Below are 27,322 nucleotides of genomic sequence, written 5' to 3'. Positions count from 1 at the left end.
TGTTTTCGCCATGCTACATAGTATGGCGTCTTGAATATCACTCACGAAATCGAGCCGGTTGGAAACAAAGAAGAGATGACTCTGGAATCTGCATCACACAGAATAATAAAGAGCAAAACTGTTAACAGACCTCCAAGAATCCCTGGTTTTGCTGGTAAGTCTTGCCTACTATTTATCTCCTCTATCGATGGCTTCATTGCCTCCTTACCATCATAATCAATGAACGCTAATATCCAAGCCACAAATAATGACTTTAACGCTTGAATTGCGATAGCAATTATATCGGCACTCTAGGCGCATTTCCGCCGTCGTCGTCGACATCGTCGGGATGTTCTGTGTAAAGTCCGAGTGCGATAACATCGTGTCCGCGCGCCATGTGCTGTGGTTGCGAGGGAAAGCGTGCGAGAGTGAGACGAGGATGGTGGCTCGATCTCGCGCGCGCAAGTGAGCAAGATGAAGAGAAAGCGCGCCGTCTTCCATCGCGCGCAAGGCACTGACGGAGTGGTATCACACAGGTAACGTAAGCAAATGCACTGCACTCCTGTATTACACATCTGACCGGTACTGTCTCTAAAAATTCCAAACGAAGCCATTGGTAGGTTGAGGTCAAGCACCTATTTAGTGTCAGCTTCGTTCTGCACCTCTTTTGGTGAGGTGCAGAAACAAGCTGAACACTAAATTGTGTTAGGACAATAGACTGCTGTCGGAGGACCTCTTGCTATAGGCGCGTGGCTACAGAGTTGGCAGACGATAGAGACAATGCGTGTTCTTTCACGTTTCTTAGGCAACACGGGCCCAGACTCAAGCTTGTGATAACAGTTACTTGGTGTGTCCTTTCACCGCATTTCTCCCATTATCACCCCCCCCCCCCCCCCCCCCGTTGTGACCCTCTTTTCATCCCCTGCCCTACGTAGAGTAGCAGGCCAGATACTCCATTCTCCGGGAGACCTCTCTACATTTTTCAATCAATAAACTACTTCTTCTTGGTAAAAAATCTTCCGCAAAACATTAATCTTTCTAAGACACCAAATATACTGTGCACGATTCAAACAAGGACAAAGTGAGGGACACGGACAAGCACTACACGGCCAAGCGCTTGCGCAGTATATTTATTTTCCTCGAAATATCAACCAACTCGCCCAGCAAGAAGTTTTATTAAAACATTTATCATATGCTTATTCTAGGCATACTTCGCAAATTTTGATGAAAGATAAACAATTCATTTGAATATTATATGCCTCGTCCTTGCAAGGTTGGCGACTTAATATTTATTCCGATATAGCAATTACATGGACACTCCGAGCGCATTTCTGCCGTGGTCGTGGACGTCGCTGTGAGGTTCCGTATAAAGTCTAAAGATGGTAACATCTTCAACGCGCGCCGTACGCATGTGCGAGTGAAAGCTTGCGAGGGTCAGCCGACGATCAGGGCTCACTCTCACGCGCGCGAGGGAGAAAGGCCGGGCGGAGGCGCGCTTCTTCTGTCACGCGCGAGGCACGGGGAGGTGTGGTGGTGGAGGCGAGGAAGGGGGGCGTTTTACTTCACCTGTGGCCGCGCGGGCGCCCTACCCTAAAGCGATCTGCAACGTGGAAAAGTGTGCACCCACGCGGGCCTCTTCTTCACAGCGATCTGCGATATCGACGGAGTTCGTCGAGCGCCGGTAGCTTCGAACGCGCTGTGTTTTAGACGTTTAGTTAGCGTTGAAGCGAGAGACGACACGAAAGTGGATTCGCTCGCGGTTGCGGCCGCGCCTCCAGCGTCTCCACAGCACATTTCCGCGGTCATCGAACGAGATGCGCTGAGATTTAGGTGTGCACGCTTTACACCGTGCTTGTTAATTTAGTTAGTAAGAAATTGTTCACAAGTTTACGCCCAATGAAAATACTATGCTCACTTCGTATATATGTCTACTGATTTGCGATCGCAATCGATTCTTCGTCTTTCCGGAGAAATTTTTTCTGTTACAGCAAGTATAAAAAAAAACGGAAGCAGAACAACCTTGAGTAATAAAAAAACAAAAACAACTTTAAGTAGCAGTACCAATTAGTTATTTTGTCGATTTTGTGCCACAGTTAAATATTCATGTGTTGCATCATATGAAGTTAAGGCCTCTGCACTCTATGTTTAGACCCTACTACCTAATGTATGTAGCCTGTCTTGGCGGCAGAAATTGGTTTTAGAATCATTGGTCTCAACATTTTACACTCTTATGGATCGTAATTAAGAAAGATCAAGAAATGGATAATGCTTACAGCACGTCGAGGTTCTAGAAATTCACAGGAAATCTTTCGATTGATTTCGACAAGACTGATGTAGGATTCTTTAATTTTACCGGATATGTGTGATTGATACGCAGAAAACAATGGGCACGCGTATAAATTGTTTATATCTTCTGTGAATTCATTCAGTGGCCAATCTCTGTTAGAATGGTATAGCTTATCACAAGACGTGCTTTTCTTTATCAGAAGTTTGTCAAGTGTTATAGCGGGTTATACCTAGCATTACGATACCAATTATATGAACACTCCAGACGCATTTTGCGGTCGTCATCACTGTCGTCGTCATCCCCATGATGTTCCGTATAAAGTCCAAGGGCTATAACATCATCGCCGCGCACCGTATGCTGTATGTGCGAGCGATAGCGTACGAGGGTGAACCGATGACGGCGGCTCAGTCTCCCGCGTGGATGTATGTGGTATATATTAGTAATACTAGCCTCTTTGTTTAGTTGTCAATATTTCGTAATCTTCTTCGTTTGAAGGTGTTACTTTTTCTTTGCTTGCTCCATGGTTCCGCACTCCTCTTATCGTTGGCCGCCGCTGTCTACAACGCAGAGCTTGTCTGCAGCGCACCAAAATCATCGGATATCTGCGCGATTAGAAAGTGCTTCTATTATGTAGAAGCGCCCGCGATGCTACCTGCGCTTCTGCAAATTTATGTCATGTGATATAATTTTCCACTCCCATTACTGGGAGTGGAAAATTATATAACAAGACATAAATCTTTGTTCCCGGCAATATAACGAAATTATTATATTATTATTATTAAATTATTATTATAACGGAAACGGAACGCATCAACTACGCCCCCAGTATTGCTGAAGTGTTGCCGCGGCACGGTCGCGCTTCGCCTTTATTTATCACCGCACCGCGTCGCTTTAACCACGTTACGTTTAACATTACGGTGCATTTATCTTTTTACTGGATCGTCGGTGGTGTTGGTTTGTAGGTGCGCCAGGCTGCGCCAGTGTTTGCTTTTTAAGCCGCTGACTCTCGAGCATTGTAAAGGAGCGTAGTGGTATGAACCAGATTGCTATAAAAATCATTCACAGTGAAACGTCATGGAGGAAGCTCAGCTTTGAGATTCTCCAGCTATTAGGCGAGCACGAGATCGGCAGCTTCAGCGCCTAGCCCGCACCACAGCTGAAACGTAAACATTCGTGTTGCATACTGGTGGCCATTGCGTGATGTGTGTATTTTTTATTTGCATTGACATTTTACTGAATAGTACTTTTTGACGTCGCCGCGCAAGAGGTGTCACTATATAAATACGTCGTTTCTTTTGTCCTAAACATTCTTTGCCTCGTGTGCTCCGAATATGTAATTGTTCGTATTTACCAGTGAAGACTTTTTCAGCTGCTAGTATTGTTGTCTTGCTTTTTGAGGAATGTTCTTGCTATATACATTGTATATATAATATTACTATATTAATCTCTCACATTTGTCACTCGCTTTGCGTACATTGCGAGATACGCTTTGCAGAAAAACCTAATAATTTTAAAAATGACACAGAGTTCACAACGATCATCTGCATTGGTCAAACATAAAAACCACCAAGAAAACTGTTCTGTCAGTACCATACGTTAAAGATTAAGATCGTAAAAAATTGTGCATATGACCATAGTACCGGTTGCCTTAAGCAGAAAAAAAGTGCATTTTAGTTTACTTTATAAAAGTCATAATGCATTGAACTCAAGAACATTGATCTCTTACATTGGAGCGTTATGGAGCGTTATGGTGCAGCCATTGTTCTGCTTTCAACACTGTCAAAGTAATAAACTTCAGCACCTAAACCTCAGATTATAGATTAAATTGCATTCCGAATTGTTGTGAAACAGCGCAACACTCATACACACGGTCTATATTCTTACTGGGATCTACAACGTAAGTATGGGCAAATGAGCTTGGTATTGAAGGAGAAACAGACCTTTTTGACGCGGCGCCTGCTCTTAGGTTTGGGTGGGACAAACTGAGGCAGACGGGACATGTCATTTCCTGACGTCAGTTCTAATTTTTATGAAGCGGATTACTTGCTGCCGCTCTCTAGAATATCCGTCCGCTTGTCCAATAGCACCCATAGGTATCTAAGGCCGCTTTGGCAGCAAATGGCATACAAACAGCACTTGCATACGTTCATACGCAAGCCAATTTATTCGAACTGTGCCGACAGCTTTCCGCGTGCAGGCAGATATTCGGCTGAGTAAAATAATCCTAATTTGGGCAGCTTGCTACATGTTGAATGTAGATAGAGCAACAGCGCATAGAAGCGTATGGAAATACGGAACGGTACCAATTTATATATTCATTTGCCTACATTTCATCACGGATATCCTATTTCTGTTCCGGGGGGTAAGAGACGAGATGGCGCTTTTCGCAGGGCACAATTAAAGTATCACATCTTTATTGTATGAAAAGTTCGTATTTCAAGCACCTACTTACCACTGCTCTTGTTTTTACACAGAACCGCGATCAGCCGATCAACCCGAAGGAAATCGTACGTACTGTGAACATTTTGCATCTTCGTAATTCACGAACGCTTTACCCGAACATTTTCGAGGCGCCACGTCCTTCTTCACAGAATCGTCGTTGTCTTTCGTCGCTGAAGCATACGTCATAGTCGACAGCGAGCTCACGAAGAGAGTGCAGAGAAAAGGCAAAACTGTGCAGCAATATGTAACTGAGTTCATGGCTTCGGTAAGTATTAACAAATTTACTTGTACTGTCGCACATATTGCACTTAAATGTTTGTATATTCTAGAGAAAGACCCGCCGTGGTTGCTTATTGCCTATGGTATTGGGTTACTGAACACGAGGTCGCCGGATCGAATCCCGGCCATGGCGGCCGCATTTCGATGGGGCGAAATGCGAAAACACCCGTGTACTTAGATTTAGGTGCACGTTAAAGAACCCCAGGAGGCCGAAATTATTCCGAAGTCCCCCACTACGGCGTGCCTCATAATGAGATCTTGGTATTAGCCTGTAAAACCCCACAATTCATTTAATTCTAGAGAAAGGTTCTAGGTGTTTTAGCAGCAAATATTTCATAAACTTGTTTTTGTTGTTTCAGTTAGAAACAGGAAAGTAATAAAATAATTCAATATTTGATGTACGACAGCTCAAAATTAGTAATAAATGACTTTATCTTCAGGCATATTTTATTCTAGAAGTGCACATGCGGTGGTATATTATACAGTGTACATATTGTTACGGATCGATCCATACATGGATCAACGTGATGCTTGGCAGAGCGACAAAGACAACGATGAAGACGCAAGCACTTAGGCCGGATCGGACATCTCTTGCCCTCGCCTCTTCTGTCTATATTTTGTAAATAAATCCTTCGCCTCCATCTCGCTCCCATCACAATATATGGCATTAGGTTCTTAAAAGCTCATAACAATAGTGCACAAATGAAGCTCGATGTCACAATAGAAACGTAGGTGAAATTAGTGGCTACTTTATCGGAACACCTGAGATTTCAGCATTATTCGAAGCGAAATTGAATAAAATAATTTCGTTCCCAATAATTCAGCGAATATAGGTTATTAACGCTGCTTGAATTTCTGGCGTCACGCTGCCGGAAAAAACCACGAGATCCGAACCAAAACACTACACACAGTCGTTTCACGTCTCTCTGATAACACTTACGCCGCCTATTTATGTTACGCAATATACTTTTGCGGCTATTGAAATTAAAGTCACGGAAGAGGATTTGCCTGGCTCGCCCATTCATCAGTCACTTTCAGGCTACACCGGCGACGATAGCCTTCTCCGTCATTGTAACACCATTCTCAGGTCACATTCCCTGTACATTCCCTGCTCCGTAGACTATAAACGATAGCGGTGCGTATATCTACAGACTGAATGCAAAGCCCCTACTTATAGTAGCGCCACGCAGTAACTAGAGAGAGAAATGCCACAAGCAGGATAAGCATTCCGCAACTTAGTATGATCACGCCTTCTCGCACGGCTAATCTGCGTTGTGCGAACACCCTACACCTACCTTGTCTCAATCAGCAGATCAAGTTAGGTGAGTAGGTACAGGGTGGTTCAGTGTAAAAGGAAACGCCTCATTACTATTCAGGCTGGTATAACTTCACCACGCCTTCTACTTCACTGAGAAATGTGCCAAATACGACGGATAATGATACCTATAAAAGAAATAATATTTCTTTATTTTGAGCTGAAGATCAACTGCTATAGGCTCTTGAATTCTATAGAGGTGTTCACCCTAAATGTGGCGGGCCCTGTATGTCAACATTTTACGTATATGTGCAACGCGACGCAGACTTTTGACAAGGAATGATCGACATGAGCGCTGACTTGCAACTGAAAGTTTTTGCTTGACAAGTCATTTTATACAATTGATTTCTCGGCAACCTTGAACATCTGGTATGCACCACGTGACCTAAGTGTATGTAATGGTTTGTCAAGTAATAAACTTTCAGTTACTCACTGGGAACCCTGATCATGAGAAGGAAATTTGCAGAAGAATAAAATTTAGTTGGAGTGCTTACGGCGCAAGCATTGCCAAATCCTGACTGGGAGCTTACCATGGTCGTTGAAAAGAAAAGTTTATAATCATTGCATTCTACCGGGGCTAGCATATGGGGCAGAAACTTCGAGGTTAACAAAGAAGCTCGAGAACAACTTAAGGACCGCCGAAAGAGCGATGGAGCGAAAAAAAAAATGTTAGGCCTAACGTTAAGAGACAGGAAGAGTGCGGTGTGGATTATAGAGCAAACGGGGATAGCCGATTTTCTAATTGACATTAGGAGAAAGAAATGGAGCTGGGCAGGCCATGTAATGCGTAGGATGGATAACCAGTGGACCATTAGAGTGACAGAATGGATGCCAAGAGAAGGGAAGCGCAGTCGAGGGCGGCAGAAACCTAGGTGGGGTGATGAAGTTATGAAATTTGCAGGCGCTAGTTGGAATCATCAAGCGCAACAAAGGGGTAAGTGGAGAACACAGGGAGAGGCCTTCGTCCTGCAGTGGGCATGAATAGGCTGATGATGAAACTTTCAGTTGTCAGTAGTGCTCATGTCGTCCATTCCTTGTTCCTCATCTGTGTCGCGCTCCACATATACGTAAAACATATTAACCTCTTTGTCTGTCCTCTATGAGCCTTCGTGTACATCGTTTGCGTGAGCGACGGTCGAAAACTCCAATATTAGCTGCATGTGCTGCATGCCCCAGTGCCACTTGTTTCTCACGAGATAAGCATCGAAAAGGTCACGCGCGTCTCACGTCTAAGCTTGCTTCACTCCTTCTATTTCGGTCCACACTCCAGACATTCCCTGGTAAACGTAGCTTGATGTACATATTCCCCCCTAAACCACAGTCTCCATAGCAATCATTATTACACAGATATTTGTATTAAACCTCTTTCTTCCTGCATCACATTTCCTACCCGAATAACCCTTCAGATAACATAACCGTAAATTAGATAACAGATAACACTAACCGTAAATTATTCCGGCAAATTATAAGTAACCATCATGCCTAATCTTTCGCATTATAATTTTCCTCGACTCTTTACTAGCCTTTTTTATTTTTTAAAGCGATTAGCAATCTTAAGATAATTCACGTGCTTCCTGGTATGAATGTATTAATTTATCTTGGTACCTAACTGTTTTCCACAAACCACGACAACTTGGGGCAGTGGGCAGCTCATGATCTGTCTAATTATGGGTGGAGCCTCAGCCTGCGTGCGGAAGGAACAGGGTACTAAGGAAGCTCTCGGACTAACTTGGATCACTGTTTATGTCACAGTGGCTATGCGCAACTTTTCAAGGAACGCCTGTCACATTAAATTGGGTCACTATGGGTGTACGAATGCGGCGCCCTTCAGTGAACCTATTTGATGAGAACTTCGGTCACTGTGTATGTGCAGTTGGGTATTTGCTACTCTTCGATGAACCTCTTTGACGCCAAGATGGGTCGCTGGATATGTGCTACGGGTATGTAAGGCTGTTTAATTGCAGGAAAAAAATCTGCGGATGCGATCTAGCTACGACTATTGACTCTAATGCGTTTAGCATTGAATCAATACAGCAGCACAACGTATTGTCACCGTTGAAACTACTTATGTATGAGGTGTGTACAACAGCGGGATTCCTTTTGCGCTTCTCTAAGAACACTCGGCGCCATATTATATCGCCTTCGATCTCCTCTCTCACGCTTGGCTACCAGCAAGCTTCACTATCTAGTGGCACTGCCGAGAAATCCGAGCGTGGCTTCCGCGACGAGAAGCGTGGTTGGTGCCTGCGAATGCTGAAAATTGTTCCCTCGCTCGCCGCGCACACAGTGGCCCATACTAATCGACCCAATTTGGCGATGTGTTCGTTTAAGAGTGCCACGTAACCAGTGCATTCATGGCGAAGATCGCTACAGCGTTCACGGGAAAGGCTTTCATTGAAAAGTGTCAACGGCATCCTATACAGAACGAATTTGAATTCCGATGACGCTGAACTCCTCTATCGCCAGTGGCACATACGTAGTTACTAAAGTTGGCGTCAAAGACGTTCATTGAAATACAGCACAAACCGAGTGGCAGACACCCTGAGCTCCAAGTCGACGTCGAAGAGTTCCATTGAACAGTGGTATAGCTACCCAGTTCCTCATCTACAGTAACCCATGTCGGTGTGTAGGAGGTTCGTTGATGAGCGGCAGGTATGTACAGATCGCAGCATACTCATTGACTCAAGTTGGTCCGATGTTGACTTTAGGTACCGGTACCTAAGCACAGCAGCCCGATGCACTACCCAATCGACCACGAGGTAACCAGTGACCCGAGTAGGTGAGAAAACGGTTAGATACAAATATACATAGATACAAACATTGAAACATAGATACATATATATAATTACAGGAATAACCCTAAGAATGGTAATACATTGAAAATGATATGCATGAGATTACGTGATAAAAAGGGAGTGGTGTAGATGAAGCAGAAAAGGGGGGCAGCCAGTATTCTAGTTGAAAGTATGATTAAGAAATGTTTGTCTGGCCAAGTAATGTATAGGCCAATTAAGCGCTCGTCTAAGACGCTTACTTAATGGGTACCAAGGGAAAGGGAAGTACAGTGTAGTTCGGCTGAAAAATAGATGTTGGGATGGAGCTAAAAGATGCGGAATCATGCTTTGAGGCTCAGTGGTGGAAGACGCAGATATTGGGAGATGGATGCGCGAGGCCTTCGTCATTAGAGAGATACAAAAGGAAAAAAAAAAGTTGCAGTGGCTTAGCTCGGCTATGCCAGGATATACGTAGCGTTAGCAAAGGTTCAGCTGATTATTCTTAGCTTATTCTTAAAATTATTCTTAAGATAAGATTATTCTTACGAGTCAAGCTTCTCCGTTCTTCTGCGCTGTTGAGCAGCATTTGCGCTCTCCTTCTCCATGGCTACACCACACTGGCAAACGCCAGTCAGAAGCGCAGCGGCTCCAGCGCAGTGTCAGACGGCGACTGCACAGCGAGCGCGCGCCGGCGCCAGTGCGTCTACCACGGCTACAACGTCACTACTCTGGAATGCGCAGACCGGCGGCGGTGAGTCGCGCGCGGCGGCGGCGGAGTGCGCGAGAGGTGCCGGCTCCGGTGGCTCCGGTGCGCAAGTCCGTAGTGACTTATCACCTGATCGGCTTGGCATGCACGTGCGCAGCACGGCTGCTTGATGCTGCCGTGACGGCGGCTAAACGTTGACGCTTAGAGCCCTCAGCGGCACAGGCGGTGCTAGCAGTACACGCGCAGTTCACGAAAAAGTCGCGTTTGCTCTTCGCCGTGCGTTCGCTCCCCGTGAGCGCGCATCTCTCGCCCTCGCTGTTTCACTCAGTCGCGTTGCTGGCCTCCTGCGTTCGCCGTGAAAGCGCGCGTCCCTCGCCCTCGCGCGCTTTCACTGGGCATACGAACAGTTGGAGTTTTTTTTTTTCTGTTGCCGGACGCGGAGATGATCTTCGCTGTAAAAAAATGTCGCTGACTAGCGAAGCAAATTAGTAGAGAGCTATATGGTGGGCATGGACATGCAGCATCCAGCAACGCGCAGAACTGGTGTCGATTTCGCGGAGTTGGTTATTGTGACTATCAGACTTAAGTCTTTACCACCTTCTCACATCGCAGGCATTATACTGTATTTCAATTTGATATAGAGGGAAGGTAATAGTGATTGAACTATCAAGGAATGATATATATATATGTATATATATATATGATATATATTATATATATATATATATACTAGGACATCACATCACATATATCACATCACTATAGAGACATCACATATATAGAGCCGTGTGACATCACTGATCCTTGCGCATGCGCAGCACGGCTCTTGATGTGCCGCGTGAAGCGGGCTTGGCTAGGCCAGTGTAGGTAACGCTACAAAATCGTAAAGTACGAATTAACAACAACCTACAGTCATGATAGCGTTAGATTGTAAGTTGAATATACGAGAAAACATAATGTTGTTACGCGGAAACTCAAACACAAGTCCCTTTCCCAGCATTTATACCGCTCATACAGCGGCGCGCAGCGGTTTGTCTCCTTGCAAAAATACCATCCAGATGGCGCTCGCCTGCTAGGAAGCCTAGGGAGCCTACATGCAAGCGCTGTTTGCATGTAGGCTCCCTACGGCAGCCGCATGCGGAGGCGAAGTGAAATTAGAGAAAAAACAAAGCTGCAGTTGCAAGGAAGCCTGACAAGCATTCGGGGATCTTTGACTGCTAGCGCGTTCCACGCTTAAAGCCAAAGCTTAAGCGTCCTCCAAATTTCATTGAAAGCGAGCTCCGACATGGGCAAAGTGCGCACACGCGCGAGCTTCATATTCAAAGCGATCAGCTATGGAGACAAAGTACGCCGAAGGCCGGTAGCTTCGTATACGCTGTGCTTTCGACGCTTAGTTCGCGTTGAAGCGAGAGACAGCACGTAGGTGAATTCGCTCGCTGCTGCTGACGCGCTTCCTCATTCCATGTTCTTCCCATTCTATGTTCTGACAGCTAGCTTCCGTGGTCATCGAGCGAAATATGCTCATGTTTACCCGTGCGTACGTTACACCGTGCTTGTTAATTTAGTTAGTGTGCGAATATTTACAAGTTTATACGGCCGATAAAACTCATCTTTACTTCGTATTGATGTCTACTAATTTGATATCGCAATCGATGCTTCCCCTTTCAGGCGAAACTGCGACTTTTTCACGGAAGCCGAATGTTTCCATCTAGCTAGATTTAACTTTTTCCTTTATTATACGTTTCAGTATCAATAATATAGTGTGGCGATGATTGTGGTCATCGATAATAGTATCTGTCGTTCATGTTGGTCGTGTTTGAATCAGTGCCTAATGTCACAAAATGCCAAAATGGGACTCCAAAGATCGCGTCTACAAAGTCGGCCATATAAGAAATTGTATTCAGGTGGCAGTAATACATTTAATACCTATAATACATTTTTATATATTTTGCTACGCAGGTGAGCCGTGTCCTGCAAACGCTTGAACCTCCTGGAAGCATTGTTGTGACAACTATTCAAATCAATAATGCTGTAAGTGGAAGCATCTAGGATTCTGATCCTTTTCACAAAGGCAAATTTTCAGGGGGCGGAGGAACATCTCGTCTTTACAAATGGAAACTATGTCGACAGCCAGAAGACGCTCGCGAAGTTGGTAATACAAGCAACATCAAACAGCAAATGGCAGCACGTGGATATGATCATCATGTTGATAGGGTGAGAAACAAATACCTTTCTGTTGTTACATGGCGAAGGGTCCAAATCGCGGCCAGCGTAAGCTTTATTCCTCCACATCTGCTGGGCAGCTAATTACGACGCAGAAATGCCTTAGCACTCACTTAGTTTAATCTTGTATTTTGTCTACTACGCTGCATGACAATGTAATAAAAGCGGGTTTCTTGTAAAAGCATGTATGTGTATCGAATATTGTAACTTCGCCACACGGCTACAGGACAAATTTCGTGTCAAACGACGATCACAGATTAATTGATTTGTTTTTGAAATTTCAGGCGAGAGATGGTACAAGTCGGTCCCAATGGCCATAACTTGGTGTCTTATGGTATGGTACATTTTCAAACCTGGTGTGTTTGCGGTATAATATTAATTTACATACAGAGGAAAATATCTCAAACGCTTCGCAAATAAAAAAAAAACTAGTCACGATAAATGATATCGATGCATTAAAGCTTGTGAGAATGCTCACTGTTTATAAAAACAAGCCGTTGTACATGATAGTAGTGAGAAAATCAACTTGCAACTCAACATACGCGTATAACCAAATAATCATAAAAGATGTTGAAGGACTTGGAATTAAGCGTTCACACGACTTCTCAGACATGCTATTACACGATAGGTATTAGCTAGTGGCCCCATTTTCTTGATTTACCGTTAGGGCTCATGTTTCCATGTCAATAAAACTACAGAAGCAGGCAGAACTGCCAACTTTTAGTGAGAAACGCAAAGTAAAAAAAAATAGGATAGAAAAAAAAGGGGAGAGTGAATGGCGCCGCACAAGCCTCAATTTCTAGGCATCTCGGTTAACATTTCCCGAGGAGTATGGTGTTTTAGGAAACCACCTATTATTTTTACATGATAGTGCCGTGAGATGGGCACAGCTTTCTTTTTTATTATGCGATCCCATAGTAGCTTTCACACTTACACTTACCAAACGTTTCTGCTTAAAATCTACTAATGTGTCCATCATCAAAGTGCTGCGAGTACGTAAATCATTAATTATTTGTCTGTCTCGTGGATGCAAAAGAAACCTCATTGCGACATGTGTTTTGTCCAAGCTTGTGTAGACTGAGACATAAATAGTAGTGATGGTCAGTATGCATATAAAAAACGGCAGTGCACAATCCATAGAACATGGTTGTCAAATTAAGCAAATCATGCAGATTTGCAATATACACCGCTTGTGTCCTTGTTCTTTCGTTTTCATGACTAGATTAAGCCTCGTTGTATTGTGTGACTCTTGTTTGGATGGACACCGCGTTCTCGCACAGGCATGGCAGCGATACGCGTGGCTTTGAGTGAATTCACGCCCCATTTAAGCTCAGGCGTGATAGCGAGATGCGTGGCTTTGAGCAAACTTCGTTGCGAACAAGCGGTTGGCTTTTGCCACTTTGAGTATTATGTTATACAAGCGGCCAATCCGGGTGCATCCTTCCGTCGCCAGCATGGGCAAATCCAGAAGGTAGCTCACTGGACAACATCGCCCAATGGGGAAGACAATGTGACGTCACATAGCGTGTCCAACCGTAGCTATCTCAAGGAAAGATAGGGAAACTTGCGCGCTCTTATTTTGATAAGTAAATAGTTGGTATGCGACAACACGCAAGCGCTAAGATTGTGATAGACAACAGCTTGCTTAATGGATGAACTAGTAAAGTTTTTATTATCTCATGCATGCATGTGTGCCCTACTATGGAGGTTATCGTTGCATAGCATACCCTAAAGGCACGCTTCTCCCTCAATCATCTAAATACGGTAACTCGGAAAATGCAGCACAAAGATTTACTTGACATATCTTCACCTGCGGCAATATATAAAACATTGCTACGGTAGTCTTCAAGTCCAATAGTTTTGAAAAGGTTTTATAAAACGGTGGCAATGCCTAATACCAATTTCCTTTTTTATTTACACAACAAAGTATAGAGAAAAGTAATTTCGGTGTTTTAAGTGCCACACCAACCGGTATGATTATGAGGCAGACCATAATCGCGGACTCCGCAATAATCCTTAACACCACTACTTCTTTAATGTGAAACGAATGCGCTCTACACAAGCGTTCCTACATTTTGCCCCTCTCCACTTGTGTCTGCCGCTGTCGTGAGTGGATCTTGCAAACACTTCCTAAGCCAGTCCAACGTCCATAGCCACAAGCCATTCAGGCGGGTAGAACCAAATTCTACCTGGTAAAAAAAAATTTTCCGGAACCCGTTCTCCCGACGATTGTCGACGGTAATGGGTTTAGCATTGAATGAATATATCGACACAACGTATCGCAACCGTTAAACGAGTTATGTATGAAGCATGTAGTGCAGCAGGATTCCTCTTTCGCGCTTCCCTGAGAGCACTCGGCGCCATCTAGCGCACTCACCGCGAAGCAAGCGCGTGGCCTCCGAAACGCACGGCACGCCGATGCATGCGAACTCTGAGAAACGCGTCGTGCGGCAACCCGGCAACTCCCTCGCGCTCCTGTCGCGATGCGCGCGCCAACTAGTCTAACTGCCAAGAAGGCTGCGCGTGACATTCGTCACGAGAAGCGTGGCGCGCCGGTGCCTGCGAATGCTGAAAATTGTCCTATATTTTAAGTGCACGGAATCGCCTTTTTCTAGCAAACGTGAGTGATTGTGTATTTTCTGTTGTCAAACACAGGTGCAGCGTTTACTGGAACAGTGTGCACTCCACGAAACGTGATGGTTGTTGCAGACAATGGCAAGAAGTTTGCGGGGGTTATGAGTGCCGTTCACGAAATAGGCCACTTGTGGGTACCTTTCCAAAAGCACGTCATGAGTTATATGTTCCTTAGTTCACCTAATTTTAAATGCAGGTCAGCTCTCGCACTAATTTTATGCGCTTGTTCGCGCAACTGGGTGTTACATCTTAATTTTTTTTCTGCCACCACATACCATGTGTATATTATGTGTTGTAGTTCTAAGAAATTTTACAGAAGATATATCACTGCTACTTATGTTTCGCACATTTGAGGCAGAGATGGAAACTAGCTCATGCATGTCTGGAAATAAAAATCACCAAATATACATACATACATACATACATACACACGTACACACACACACACACACACACACATATATATATATATGTGTGTGTATATACAACCTGGTGCGCATGACGCACTACGCTATTGAATTCGAGCAGTGGTATAGTGACTTCTGCTGACTGGAAATCCGATAATTGCAACCGATTCCCAAATATTTATTTTCACAATGTGCTTAAGGTTGTCCCCCATGAAACAATACAAAGCTGTACTACAAGTGAGTCGAAGAACCCTTCTACTGGAAGTGAGTCGTTACAGCGATTCATCCTGACTTACTAATTGTGATTTAAACGATAGCGTGATCTACTCGAGTAATGCGCTAGATACCCCTTTGTGCATATTAATCTGGGGCCGTATTTACAAAGGGCGCTATAAGGTAAAGCTTCCGTTGCATGCCACTGCAATTTTCGATCGGCGGCCGGAAGCTAAGCAAGGGGAAGCGGACCAATTGCACGCGCTGGCACCCCCCTTGTCATTCGGTGATCAGCTCGGCAGTCGCGAAAAGCCTCTCCACTATGGAGTGCTCCTCGCCTCTTGTCAACCAAATAGATAAGAAATAACTGATCAAGGTAGGCAACGCTATTCGCATTAAGGCAACCAAAAGCGACGTCCTGTAAAAGAGGAGAGCGTTTGATTAATCTGTACAAACAACGCTGCTGGTCACCACCTAATGCTTGCGTCAGGTGGTACGTAAATTTGACGTTAGCAGATTGGAATAGTTTTGCGTAATAGAGGCCGAAGTATCTTTTTTTTTTTGCAGGCAGCTTTTAGCTGCGAGTGTATGGAACCAAGGAGACAGTGCGATAGCAATGGTGGGTAATTGATTAGCGTTTATGATCGAGGGAGTAAAGGCACGTACGAAAGAGCGATATGAAAAAAAGAATGGTTTGGTCACATGGCATTACGCTCCCTTTTGCGCACCTGTTGTATAGAATGTGCGACACCGCGACTCAAATTTCGTTGTAGCTTCGCGCCTTCCTCTTCCAGGCGTCTGCCACAGCGCTGACAACGCCGGCTTTGTTCAGGGTCAGTAAGGAAGCAGAGGAAGGGAAAATGCATTGAACAGTGAATCCATCGATGCACTGAAGTGCGCCAAATGCAATCGCTGTTTGTTATTTACAGCGAAGCTGTTAGGATCTAGTTGGTCGGAATTTCTTGCGGCGTCGTCCTCACGAAAAAGAAGTCTTCAGCGATTGAAGAGAAGTGCATACATTCTTAGGTATTACACATACAACGTACAGCGCAGCATTCGTTTCAATAAAGAACAACCACAAAACAAGCATCCAAACCACATGATTGATGATAAGCTGCTCCTAACAAAGCCAACCACGTAGCTCTCCCCGCATACGTTTCCGGGTAAAGATTACTGTAGCGCAAGCTGCCGCGGCGATGGCAGCTGGCGAGGTAGGGAATGGCGTCACCAGCCTTTCATATATAAAGGAAACAGCCTAGCAACTGATTTTACTGTTGTTGCAACACAGCTATGGGAAGGCGACGCATAGTTAGGACTCCCGAGGAGCACCGTGAATACGAAAAGGAAAAAAAGGAGCGGAAATACGACCAGTGGGCAGCACGTCGCCGCACATGGGCAGTCCGCATGCTCCACATGGCTGAATAATGCACCATAGGAGGAATTGAGCAAGAAAGCATTGCATACCCCCCTCAGCAGTCGTAGTGGTGGTTTTCGACAGCTTCGCTGAATATCCACTGTCGAAGAACTGGGATGGCAAGTCAATTTTTTATGGCCTCTGTATAACAAGATTTCAAGAACATTGGTTCCTGCATTGAATAAATTACTGCCGTGCTCGGAATCAAATAGAATTATGAAACTTATTGGACAAGTAATCGACACTGAATGTTACAATTATTGCTCTTTACTTCATTTATGCTGTACCAATGGATCACCCAAACGCTCTTCACGTTTCAGCAAAGCCTGCTATTCTGCTCTATGATTTGAACGAATGTAGAGAATAGCTTGTGAACATACGTAGAGCGTAATTGTGGAAGTTCTTGTTATTTTTCGCGGATTTCTTCTTACAAGTTTGTGTTTAAAATACGAACAGGCGCGAGAGACAGGAACAAACGAAGAAAGTCACACGTCTCTCGCGCTGTTATTATTTTAAACATGAACTACCAACAAGCCCAATGTCTCTACCGTTCATTACAAGTTTTCTTTTGCAATTATACAAGTTTATTAATCTATATGGTAGCTGTCAATTCCCTTCTTGTCATTTACGGAAGTACCTACGGTAGATAGCGGCATGAAAAATTTTTATAGAGGTTGGTTTGTCGGCTGCACAAGGCCACGTAAATGTTAAAAAGAAATGAAGTAGAATACTTTACATAAGAGCGCCGTACTGGTATAATACCGACCTGTCTTCGCATCACAATGAACACAAGTTACGCAAGACACGCCGTTATGCTGAAAATTGGTATAAGTTAACAGCATGGAGTTATATAGTCAGGACCGAAATCTCTTACACCTAAACTCCCCTATCACTGACATTTCAATATTGCCAGATCAACCGAAAAAATAATTCCAGGCATCACGCTCAAGAATGGAACACTGCAGCCAGAATGATATCACGGAAAAGTGATTTTAGCTCGTCGTTCACACTTCAAAGCAGAAGCATGCCCAATAGACCTATTAAAGTGATGTGTTTGCAGTCAATGTATTCCAAATGTGTTAGTCTGTTTTGAACTCTCTGCTAACACGTGCGGCATTCCTCACTACATTGCACGTTCCAACAAGCTGCCAACAGAATACTAGACTTAAATAAATAAGGGTCAGCGATGAGTGCTGGCGCCAAACGTGTTGAACGTGAATGCAAACAAGAGTGGACAAATGTTAATTGTATGATCGAGAAATCCAATTTGGTAATGTAACAAATCTGAAAGAGCTATCATGTACTGTTTTCTTATTACGCAATATGAACCCCATAATAAACGGGTATTGTACAAAATTTTAAGTGTTTAATTTGACCATGATTGACTAATACGGCGTTGAGACGGTTCACTTAAGTGCTTTTTAAACTTGAACATTACGTACATATGGCTGTTTTCTTTCTCTGTGTGAAAACGATGATGGCATCTACACATCGGTTCTGGAATGTTAGCATCTGTTCGACCTGCCACAACCATGAAGGTGGCAAAACTTCTCACAATTTCTATATAGTCTTAGTTGCTACGAGAAAAGTACTGGTGAAGGTGGGCCGATCCAGGTTACTGTGGGTGCAACCTAACACAGCATCTCAATGTACAAGTTGTCACCAAGACACAACATGGAAACTAGCACATGAGTCAAGCGCCAAACATCTATATTAGTGTAATTTGGTACAAGAGGAGTATGCGTGCATCGTGGCCAAGTTTTTGCACATTTGGGCTGCAGTGCTCGAAGGCAGAGCAATGATAATAATAAACGCAAGTCATTGAAACACAATGCAATTGATTCTTTTGTTAAACCCCCAATTCACATAGCACGATGAGTGAAACTTGATGAATCAAAAGATTTGCAGAAATGTGCACATTGAACAAAGGTGACCATCATTGTCTTAAGGTAATTTACAGCGCCCGATGATTTCAGAGTATCTCAAAACGCTGTAGAGACTGCCACATAAAAATGTGTCTTAGACTGTGGCTCTTATTCTGTCGAGAAATACGAACACCTAGCCGATCATCCAATCAAGGTGCTTTCACAAAACACCGCATAAGGGCTTGAAAATCATTCTGCCAATGTTTGTACGCATAAAATATTGTAAAGGTTTCAGTTACTCATGCAAGCGTTCAAGGCTTGCCTTGAAGATTTCTTGTAGGCCTGCTGTTCCTGCTACCAATTAGGTACTTTGAATGAATATACGTGACCTTCTTCGCTACGGACAAAAACGTGTTCATTTCACCGTCATTCAACGAACGCGATAAGCATAAAGCTTAACATAGGAGCTTCAAAATCATTTGACTGCGCGATGATCTTGCCACATTTATTCGAGCTACGCCAAATTTTTCGTTTATCCTAAAATATTGGAGCATCGTCACCATCGCTTTCACATTCCCCAACCGCAGCACACCTGTTTGCGTCGGTATGAATATATGTGAGTGAACCAGCTCTTGGTGCACACACTTAAGCACTCATCGCTAGGGGCACACACATCGCTAGATGCACACACTTAAGCAGTATAAAATGTCATAAGCAACAGTTTTTTTTGTCTGTTTTGTTAATTTGGCCCATGCTTCACATGTTCACACTATTGCGGCCCTGTCTTGTTTCAATTGGCGACGACCTTCTATCAATTTTCCGGGTTTTTTGTTTGTTATGTTGTGTTCTGGCATCGGCACTCAGCTTGTGTGACGGGCAAGATAAGCCGTTTAGTTTATTTCAGCTCACATAATAAGTTTGTTTAAATCAGCGCTTGTACTTGCGGTCTCGTCTCCAGTCATTCGTCCGCATACCTGAGCTTGAAAATCACCAACTGGATTAACTGGAATGCCAACACATTTTTGCCGACTTTGAGAGCGGATATTTGAAAAGTGGTTGGAGCTAGGATTTTTCTAAACAATGAGATACTTCACTACACAAATTTGATAATTTTGAAATGTCTTCTAAATTGAATCATAAGATACTATTAGAGAGGTAATTAACGAATATTTTATTACGACATTAACGTTTCCATAGCATTTTCAAGTAATGTGCTCAGTTTCAACTAATTCCCCCTAGCAGGCAACATTGCACCATGTGCGCCATGCTTTTCTGTGCCATGTACGTATGTGTGTCATGTGTGCCATATTTTGCTGTTGTGTACGTGCTTTGATGTTGTGATTTATCTCGTCTGCTGAAATCACCAGGCCCACAACATGCTTTAAAGATGATGTCCAGCCGTTTTATTACTTCTTTAGACGACACCTTGCTCTGCGCCAGTCGCCTGTTACTGTCGCGGAATTAACATGTGTCCCTTGCGCAGATTAGGTTCTCCTCATGACGGGGGCCCATGGTCTTCAGAGTGTGCGCCTAGTGTCGGATACATAATGAGTCCATCAGCCGAAGGCGATATCCGGCTTGAATTCTCTGACTGCAGCAAGAGAGCCATCAGATCCTTTGTGACGTGAGCAATCCCTCTTCAATGATCGTAAGTTCAGCAGAGGGTTGTAGCCCCCTAATTTCCACGTACAGCGAAGAACTTGGAGTGATAGGAAAACGTCCCCGCACCGCGATCGCGCTTTAACCACAATGAGAAATTTATATTTCTTTACTAACCAACCAAAAGAATCTTTGGTCAACCGTCCCTGCCTTTCAATGCCTCCTTTCTGTCTGTCTCTTAGTGCAGTGTCGCTAGCATATGGAACTGCAAAGGTAACATTTATAGCAAATTTGAAAAGAAATCCCGGTGTTCTGCAATAAACAAGGTAGCAAAGTACAATAAAATTAGTTCAATAAGCAAGTTTCATTACACCAGACATCACACAGATTTCCTTGTTTTAGTTAGCTTGGAAGTTAGCCTTTTCAAAGCTACAGAATTCTTTGGGCATCTGAGGGCAACGCTGCCACATTAAAATACTCTGCAGTATTCATTATGGCTACACGGACCGAGCCATAACAGAGAAAATAAAGAATAATTTAAGAAACAAACAATTTTATGCTGAAATTGCTACATATGTTAGTTTCGCGTTTCTGGATTTTAAAAATAAAATAAAAGCAGTATTAACTGCGTTCCAAGCACAACGTCCCTGAATGGTCGTTTATATGGGAAGAATATCACGTGGCAGCAAATGCCCGACCATGTTCAAGGTTTTCTGAGGCGGAATGCCTCAGAGTTTTTTCTGAGCACAATTATCTAGGCTTCGATTTTCGTAATCTGACCTCCAGAACTGTAGCGAAATTACAAAATTTGTGGAAATGTTGCTGTAACATAAATTCTTGCGGCTTGTTACTTGTATACCCTTCGTACCAATAAGCATAAAATGTAATTTTTTTCCACCCTCACGCAGGAACCATGCTACGTGCTTATTCGTACAAAATAATATGCCTAACGCGACTGATGCAGATGCTGCCATAAGTAAGGTGGACACAAAACATCAAAAAGAAAGCAAAAGGAAGTGCAGTGTGTACCTGCAGCAAGGCGAATATCTCTTGCGTGCAGAGGTAAGTTAATTGTGCTGATCTATATTTTCTACGATGCTTATCTTAGTCCAACACTAACACTGATACTGAATCTGCAGAGGAATGGAAACACGGGGACCGTGGATCAATAATGTTCTAGATTATCCTTGCATACACCAATGAACGCTAAACAACATAGATTGGTACTCGCTCGACCACGCACGCTGCACGTGTTCTATTCTGGAAATTTGTATATTTTGAGTTGTAAGCAATATATGAATACATTTAGTTTTGCACCAAATTACGGGCACTGAACCAAGCACAAACAAACAAAGTTTGGCGTGATATCAGAGATGATTTCGAGTGATTCCGCAGGGAAGAATAAATGATGCAACACATTTCCTGTACTTTAGACTTGTAAGGCAGGTCAACTCCACAAGAATGGAACAACCATGTTTTCACTGAGATGACTTGGACTAAAGTATTTGACTTTAATCTAATTTTCTCTGCGTAATATTCTTCTCCTTACTGCCATTGCACTCGAATTTCTGACCTCCTGTTCAAAAACAATAAGGCAATTGAATGAACCATACAGATAGCACTTACCGTAATATACTCTAAATACATAAAACAATGCGCAAATAGAATTGCACGCTAGCGTGATCCAAAACAGACATCTCTGAATTACCATCCTGGTGCATTTTAGTAGCAGGAGTGCAGAATATACGAAGCAAATGGTCGGAGCATGCTGTTCTTGGCGAATTTTATAGAAAAACCGTATAATTGATGATTCTTGACGAAAAACCTAAACTTTCTAAAGAACCATTGGAATGTTACATGTCAGATCCAAGAAAGAGTACTCATAAACCCCGCCGTCATCGAAAGTCACAGGCCTGCGCGGCGCATTCAGCACAGTCACAGCGTAAGCTGGTGGAGCGGCTCAAGAGCAGCTCAAATTTGGACACCACGCAACACAGGGTCTTCGCGGCAGTCTGTTCGCCTCGTTTTGACGAGAACGATCTGAACTGTCCACCCGGCGTCGACGGCGAGCTGCGGCTTGTAATGCCCACTGCACAGCAGTCTTGCTGAGCCCGATCAAGCCTTGCAACTGCAACTTGCAGGTCGGGCACGCTGCGTTTGCAGGCATCTTAACTAGATGGCGCCACCATACTGACGGACGCTCAGGCAGCTCGGGATCGCGTCGATTGCGCGCCTCGTCTGAATCGCATCTCGTCGTCTGTGCCTGCGCACAGCTGCGTTTGCAGGCGCATTACCTAGATGGCGCCGTCATACTGGCGGAGGCTCGGGTCATCTGCGCCTGCGCGCCTGCCTAGGGAGCGTTTATAGGGCATTTTTTCCGCTGCGCGATAGCAAGCGTTTGCGTGGCTCAGTGGTAGAGTATCTGGCTCCCACGAAGCCGGCGCGGGTTTGATCCCGGCGGGAACTGCTTACTTTTTTCGCGTTTCCGGAGATAGCGGTTACGCGACGGCGGACACCATCGCGAACCGAAACGGCCCATAAGAGCTTACGCTGTAAAATAGTCAGTGTACATTATTATATTATGAAAAAAAAAACTGTTCGGGTGTTTTATACTGATCGGAATTTCCTTGACCAAGTGGCAATATTTACAGGTCAAATTTAATACTAGTTATGGGGTGCAACGATTACGAATGTTTATGGCAAAAGAAAATCATCGTGCAGCAAATTTGGGATACCACTGCTAGAAATTAGAATAATGCAGTTGCAGCTTGTCCAAAGTATGAAAATGTATCGTCAGTACCTTAAAAATATTTTGATCTGTGCGAGCTTGTATTGCGACTCAAGGTTATCTTTCAGCGTAGCCTACACACCCATGAAAAAAGAACGAGTACCACATAGAACGAGTGCCAGCGTTCTCTCTATGTGCTGCCTAATGTTTCTTCGTGTGTATAAATGCTCTGCTGAAAGCTGACATTGGAGTACAGTACCTATTATGCGCAGATAATATCTGACCAGATGATTTTGCCATGTGAAACAAGCACTTCTCCTGTATAAAACGCAGCAAAAGGACAAGAACTACCCCAAATGTAATGTCATCTGCACTGCTGTCTCAAGATCATCATCTAGGGAGAGGGTTTTTGCTGTGGTTGCACCTGATGGGATACCGTGCAACAAGTCAGACCTTTCCAAGGTAACAGTAGCCCTTCGGGCCATCTTCATTTCTTGTCATGTGTTGTTTCAATGAGAGAGCAGGAGCTTTTACAGCTTCTCAAGAAACAAGGCCTATTAGCACTAGACAAAGCAATCACACTTTTAGTCGCTTGTTAACGACAGCTGACTCAAACAATAAACGAACTGCAAGCGGAAAATATTAAGAAAGGAGCTCCCAGCATCCGTCCTCTGGTTATTCGTTCTATGTCTTACTGTTTAATGAAGCATATAGACGTTACATATTCAGTTATTGAAGAAATAAACAGTTTGGCTTAGTCAGCAAATATATTAATTACGCATAAAAGTAAGATTTCTGGTGGTAAAAAAGTTTTGTGCACATCTTGCTGTGACCTAGCTATGTCTAATTTTGGTGTAAATTTCTTTATGTATGATACCTTTTTTGCTTACTCTAATATTCATTCGACTACATAAAAATGACTGTGTAAACACTGCTGTGTTGGTATTTGTTTGCTTATTGTGCCAGATTTCAAACTTTAGCTAATATTATAAAAAAATATTCGCTTCCTATGTCTGTTACTGCTCCCCCTTAATAATGCCCATAGTTGAGTCCTTAAAGGTGAAAGAAAGGAATATGCATTTGATACAGGAGTGCAAATTTTGTTAAATTCTTTAACGCACCTATACCTTGTCTTACAATAATTGGCACTAAATCAGTACGAGAAACATATATATATATATATATATATATATATATATATAGTAGTTTTATTTTGTACGCCTGTTATATATTTTGTATTTCTTTAGAACGATGTGTGATGACTAACTTAGCTGTACAACTAAATATTCCGTAGTATAAATTAGTGCTGTAGACATTTGTTTTTTTGTAATTACGATTCTCAACCCTGACGAGATATATAACCATAATGTTTTGTAAATACTTACGCACTTAACTATTTAGTATTCTTTTTTGATGTTATACTCAGGCTATTTTTCTTTCGTATAAATGTGCTAGTGGATGAGATACTGGTATACGTGCCGAGATACGTGCCGAGATACGTATGAGATACGTGCCGCTCTGTATTGGGAAGGGTGGTATTTGACAAGCTAAATAGCATTTTTCAGGTACTCCAGTCTATGTTCCTGTGCAGAAAGAAACAACTAAATAAGGAAAGAAAGTCCTGGAACTTCTCCTAAGATTGCACTAGAGCCTGTACTCAAAATCTACTTCTTTCTTCTTCTTTCTGGGGTTTTACGTGCCAAAACCAGTTCTGATTATGATGTCGCAATACTTCGAAAGCAGGAACCCACGCGCTACCTATCTCTCCATATCACAACATCGCCTTCTACTCAAAACCTAGAAGGCGATGTTGTGATACGGACAGGTAGGTAGCACGTGGGTTCCCACTTTCACAGTATTGCACTCTTGAGAGGAGCTACCTGTAGTTACTGATATATTACCAGAAAATGTGCAACGGGCTCATATTTGGTTTTTTAACATAACTTATAGGAGCATGTTGGTTGCACCCGATCTTTCTTTGGTGCAGCCATATGAATGAATGAATCATCCAAATTATTTTTACATCCACGGGTGTCGATTCATGATGAAAAAGGGTGACCAGAAAAAAAGGCGTTTTGGGTTGGCTTAACAAGGCTCCAGGCATCCACCAAAGCAGTGGCAGGCTGGTGCTACTACGCATAAGATAGTGCAGCATTTGATACATTTCCCAAAGCATTCAATAGGCATCAAGAAGTATTAACTACCAAGTGTCGTACAATGGTGGCGTTATATATATATATATATATATATATATATATATATATATATATATATAAGCGCCATCAGCGCCGCTGCAGGCGCGACGTCTCAATCGTGCACGAAATGAGACAAGCGTAACACTGCCGGTTTAATCAGCGATAAAAAAAGTATTAGATAGCTAAGAGCGATAAAACGTCTTGAGGGCCAAATAAGATGGCGGGACAACTCTGTGCACGCCGAGAACCCTACCCAACATTTCGGTTTATTGATGGCGTTGATCGAAGTACTAAAAATAAATATTCACCACTGGGCCCCTGAACAATACCTTAAGCAAACATGACATCTATCTAAGCAACATATCCGCCTAGGACCAAGCCTGAACTTATTTATAACTGTCACGAATTGAAACTAAGAAATTCTAATTTAGGCTATCGCTTCCTTTCATCGCACAGAAGACAAACGTTGAATGAGAAAGCGCCGCTGCTTTCGGTATTGGTTGTCGATTCGAGAGCTCTGGGCCTAGGTTTGGACATTTTGGTATGGCTGCCGAAATTCGCATTGTCTTGGCGCTTTTTGTAATATGACTGTTTTTTTTAAACTACCCACCTCCTTGGACCCAAGGCTCTGCAGTATGTAATAAATAAAAAATAAATAAATATGAGGGTAAAATAAATTGGTCACACAAATAACAAATAATTCAACACAGACGAGTATATTCACACAAGTGAAGAAGTCGCAGTTTCGTCCGATAGGCAAAGCATCCATTGCGAGAGAAAATTAGTAGACAGCTATACTCAAGGCCCTGGACATTTTCTGCTTATTTTGCTGTTAACGTGTCGCAGAGATCTTTGGGATTCCTGCAAGACACACCGGCGCCAGCGGCGGACACGAAAACGAACTGGAGAGTGAGCACCTAAAGCTGCTGATTGCTCTGACGAATCGCATATTCTCTTTACATCTACATTTTAAACTTCGTGTACTACGAACTACTGCTGAGCATTAGCCATCGGAATGTCCCGAAATTATCATGGTCATGACATTGCGTAGTACACATAGCCATACAGTTGCAGTAGAATGGCGCCGCCTACACTTCACTGTGGGTAACATGACGAGCCTGAAATTTTCTTTTTTTCGAGTGATGCTACTCTTCTACTAGCCTACTCATGTCTGCTTACCACCTTCTTTATTTTCCAGGTCTGCAAGAGGGGGCGATGCAAGCACGTAAAAAATTAAACCTGAACATTGAGTCGACTCACTCGAGAACAAGTGACACCAATTTATTCTCGCAGAAATCATGCAACGGTGGCTTGCTTCCTGTAGTTTATTAGTGGTTTGATTAAATCGCCTGATTACATAAGAAGATAGCACTGTACCCAGTTTATTAACGCATAAGATTTATTGAGGATTGTTTTTACACTGTTAAAGTAGTTTTGCCTAGCCAGTTCCCAATGGATTATTAAACGTGATAAAAAACGTCTACAAATTATAATAATGGGGTATCGAACATGAAACGCCTCATGCTAATTGATTACAAGTCTATATGGTTAAAAGATGAAAACACACAACATCACCATCGCCCAAAACGAAAATTGCTAGCTAACCGGGATTGCTTAAGAACAAAGAAGACTTGGCGAAGCGACTTCTTCGGCAAGTCCCGAAAGGGACAACGGCCAACGTTACCGAGTCAAGAAATTGTAAGATGTCTTCATTCCAAGTCTCGGCATGGGCGCATTGAATTCAGTATTGTTTTAACCCTACAAAGCCCAAACACCATTACACGTGAAGGAAAATAAAACAAATATATGCACCAATATTACTGGTGAGGGAGACTATATTGGTACGAAGAAAAGAGCGAAATAATCCAGTTTCTGGCTCAGAATAGAAAAGTACGAAAAGTCCGCTAAGGCATTTATATTACGGCCGTCAACTATCGCAGGTGTGTGCAGCTAAATCCGGTCACCATGTTTAGATTAGATTGCCGGCGATATTCCATCGTGGCCCACACGGAGTGATAAGGTGTCATCATTACGTCGAGGTCTACATGTCTGTACTTGAAGCACGTCGTGTCGTGAGCGCACCGATGTGAGTTCGTCAATTCGTCGAGTCTGATACCTCTGTCCAGAAAGCCTTTTCGTTCACCCATGACATTCCTTGAGGTATTGCCGATATATATTCATCTCCAGGGGTTCGCTTCGTCGTCATAGCAGTAAGGGAATAGCGCCAGGTAATTGTGTTCCACATAAATCTGTAGCATAAGC

At 43.3% G+C, this 27,322-nt stretch overlaps 1 protein-coding gene across 2 annotated transcripts in view; it reads left to right on the top strand.

Moving 5' to 3' along the window:
* Positions 1 to 26,694, top strand: part of LOC125940149 (venom metalloproteinase antarease-like TpachMP_B) — a 34,556-nt gene extending 7,862 nt beyond the window's left edge. For both annotated transcript variants that reach the window (XM_049655873.1, XM_049655872.1), the window contains 11 exons: positions 22 to 154; positions 4,741 to 4,773; positions 4,858 to 4,973; positions 11,742 to 11,813; positions 11,866 to 11,996; positions 12,290 to 12,339; positions 14,661 to 14,769; positions 20,022 to 20,162; positions 21,046 to 21,199; positions 23,199 to 23,327; positions 26,259 to 26,694. In XM_049655873.1, the coding sequence (XP_049511830.1) occupies positions 22 to 154; positions 4,741 to 4,773; positions 4,858 to 4,973; positions 11,742 to 11,813; positions 11,866 to 11,996; positions 12,290 to 12,339; positions 14,661 to 14,769; positions 20,022 to 20,162; positions 21,046 to 21,199; positions 23,199 to 23,327; positions 26,259 to 26,297 (1,107 nt within the window). In that variant the 3' untranslated portion in view covers positions 26,298 to 26,694. The remainder of the gene's footprint in view (positions 1 to 21; positions 155 to 4,740; positions 4,774 to 4,857; positions 4,974 to 11,741; positions 11,814 to 11,865; positions 11,997 to 12,289; positions 12,340 to 14,660; positions 14,770 to 20,021; positions 20,163 to 21,045; positions 21,200 to 23,198; positions 23,328 to 26,258) is intronic.
* Positions 26,695 to 27,322: the final 628 nt, after the last annotated feature.

The sequence above is a fragment of the Dermacentor silvarum genome, chromosome 9, assembly GCF_013339745.2.
Source record: "Dermacentor silvarum isolate Dsil-2018 chromosome 9, BIME_Dsil_1.4, whole genome shotgun sequence".
NCBI classification, from domain to species: Eukaryota; Metazoa; Arthropoda; class Arachnida; order Ixodida; family Ixodidae; genus Dermacentor; species Dermacentor silvarum.
The sequence above is the reverse complement of the archived record's forward strand: the minus strand, read 5'-3'. Positions and strand labels throughout refer to the sequence as shown.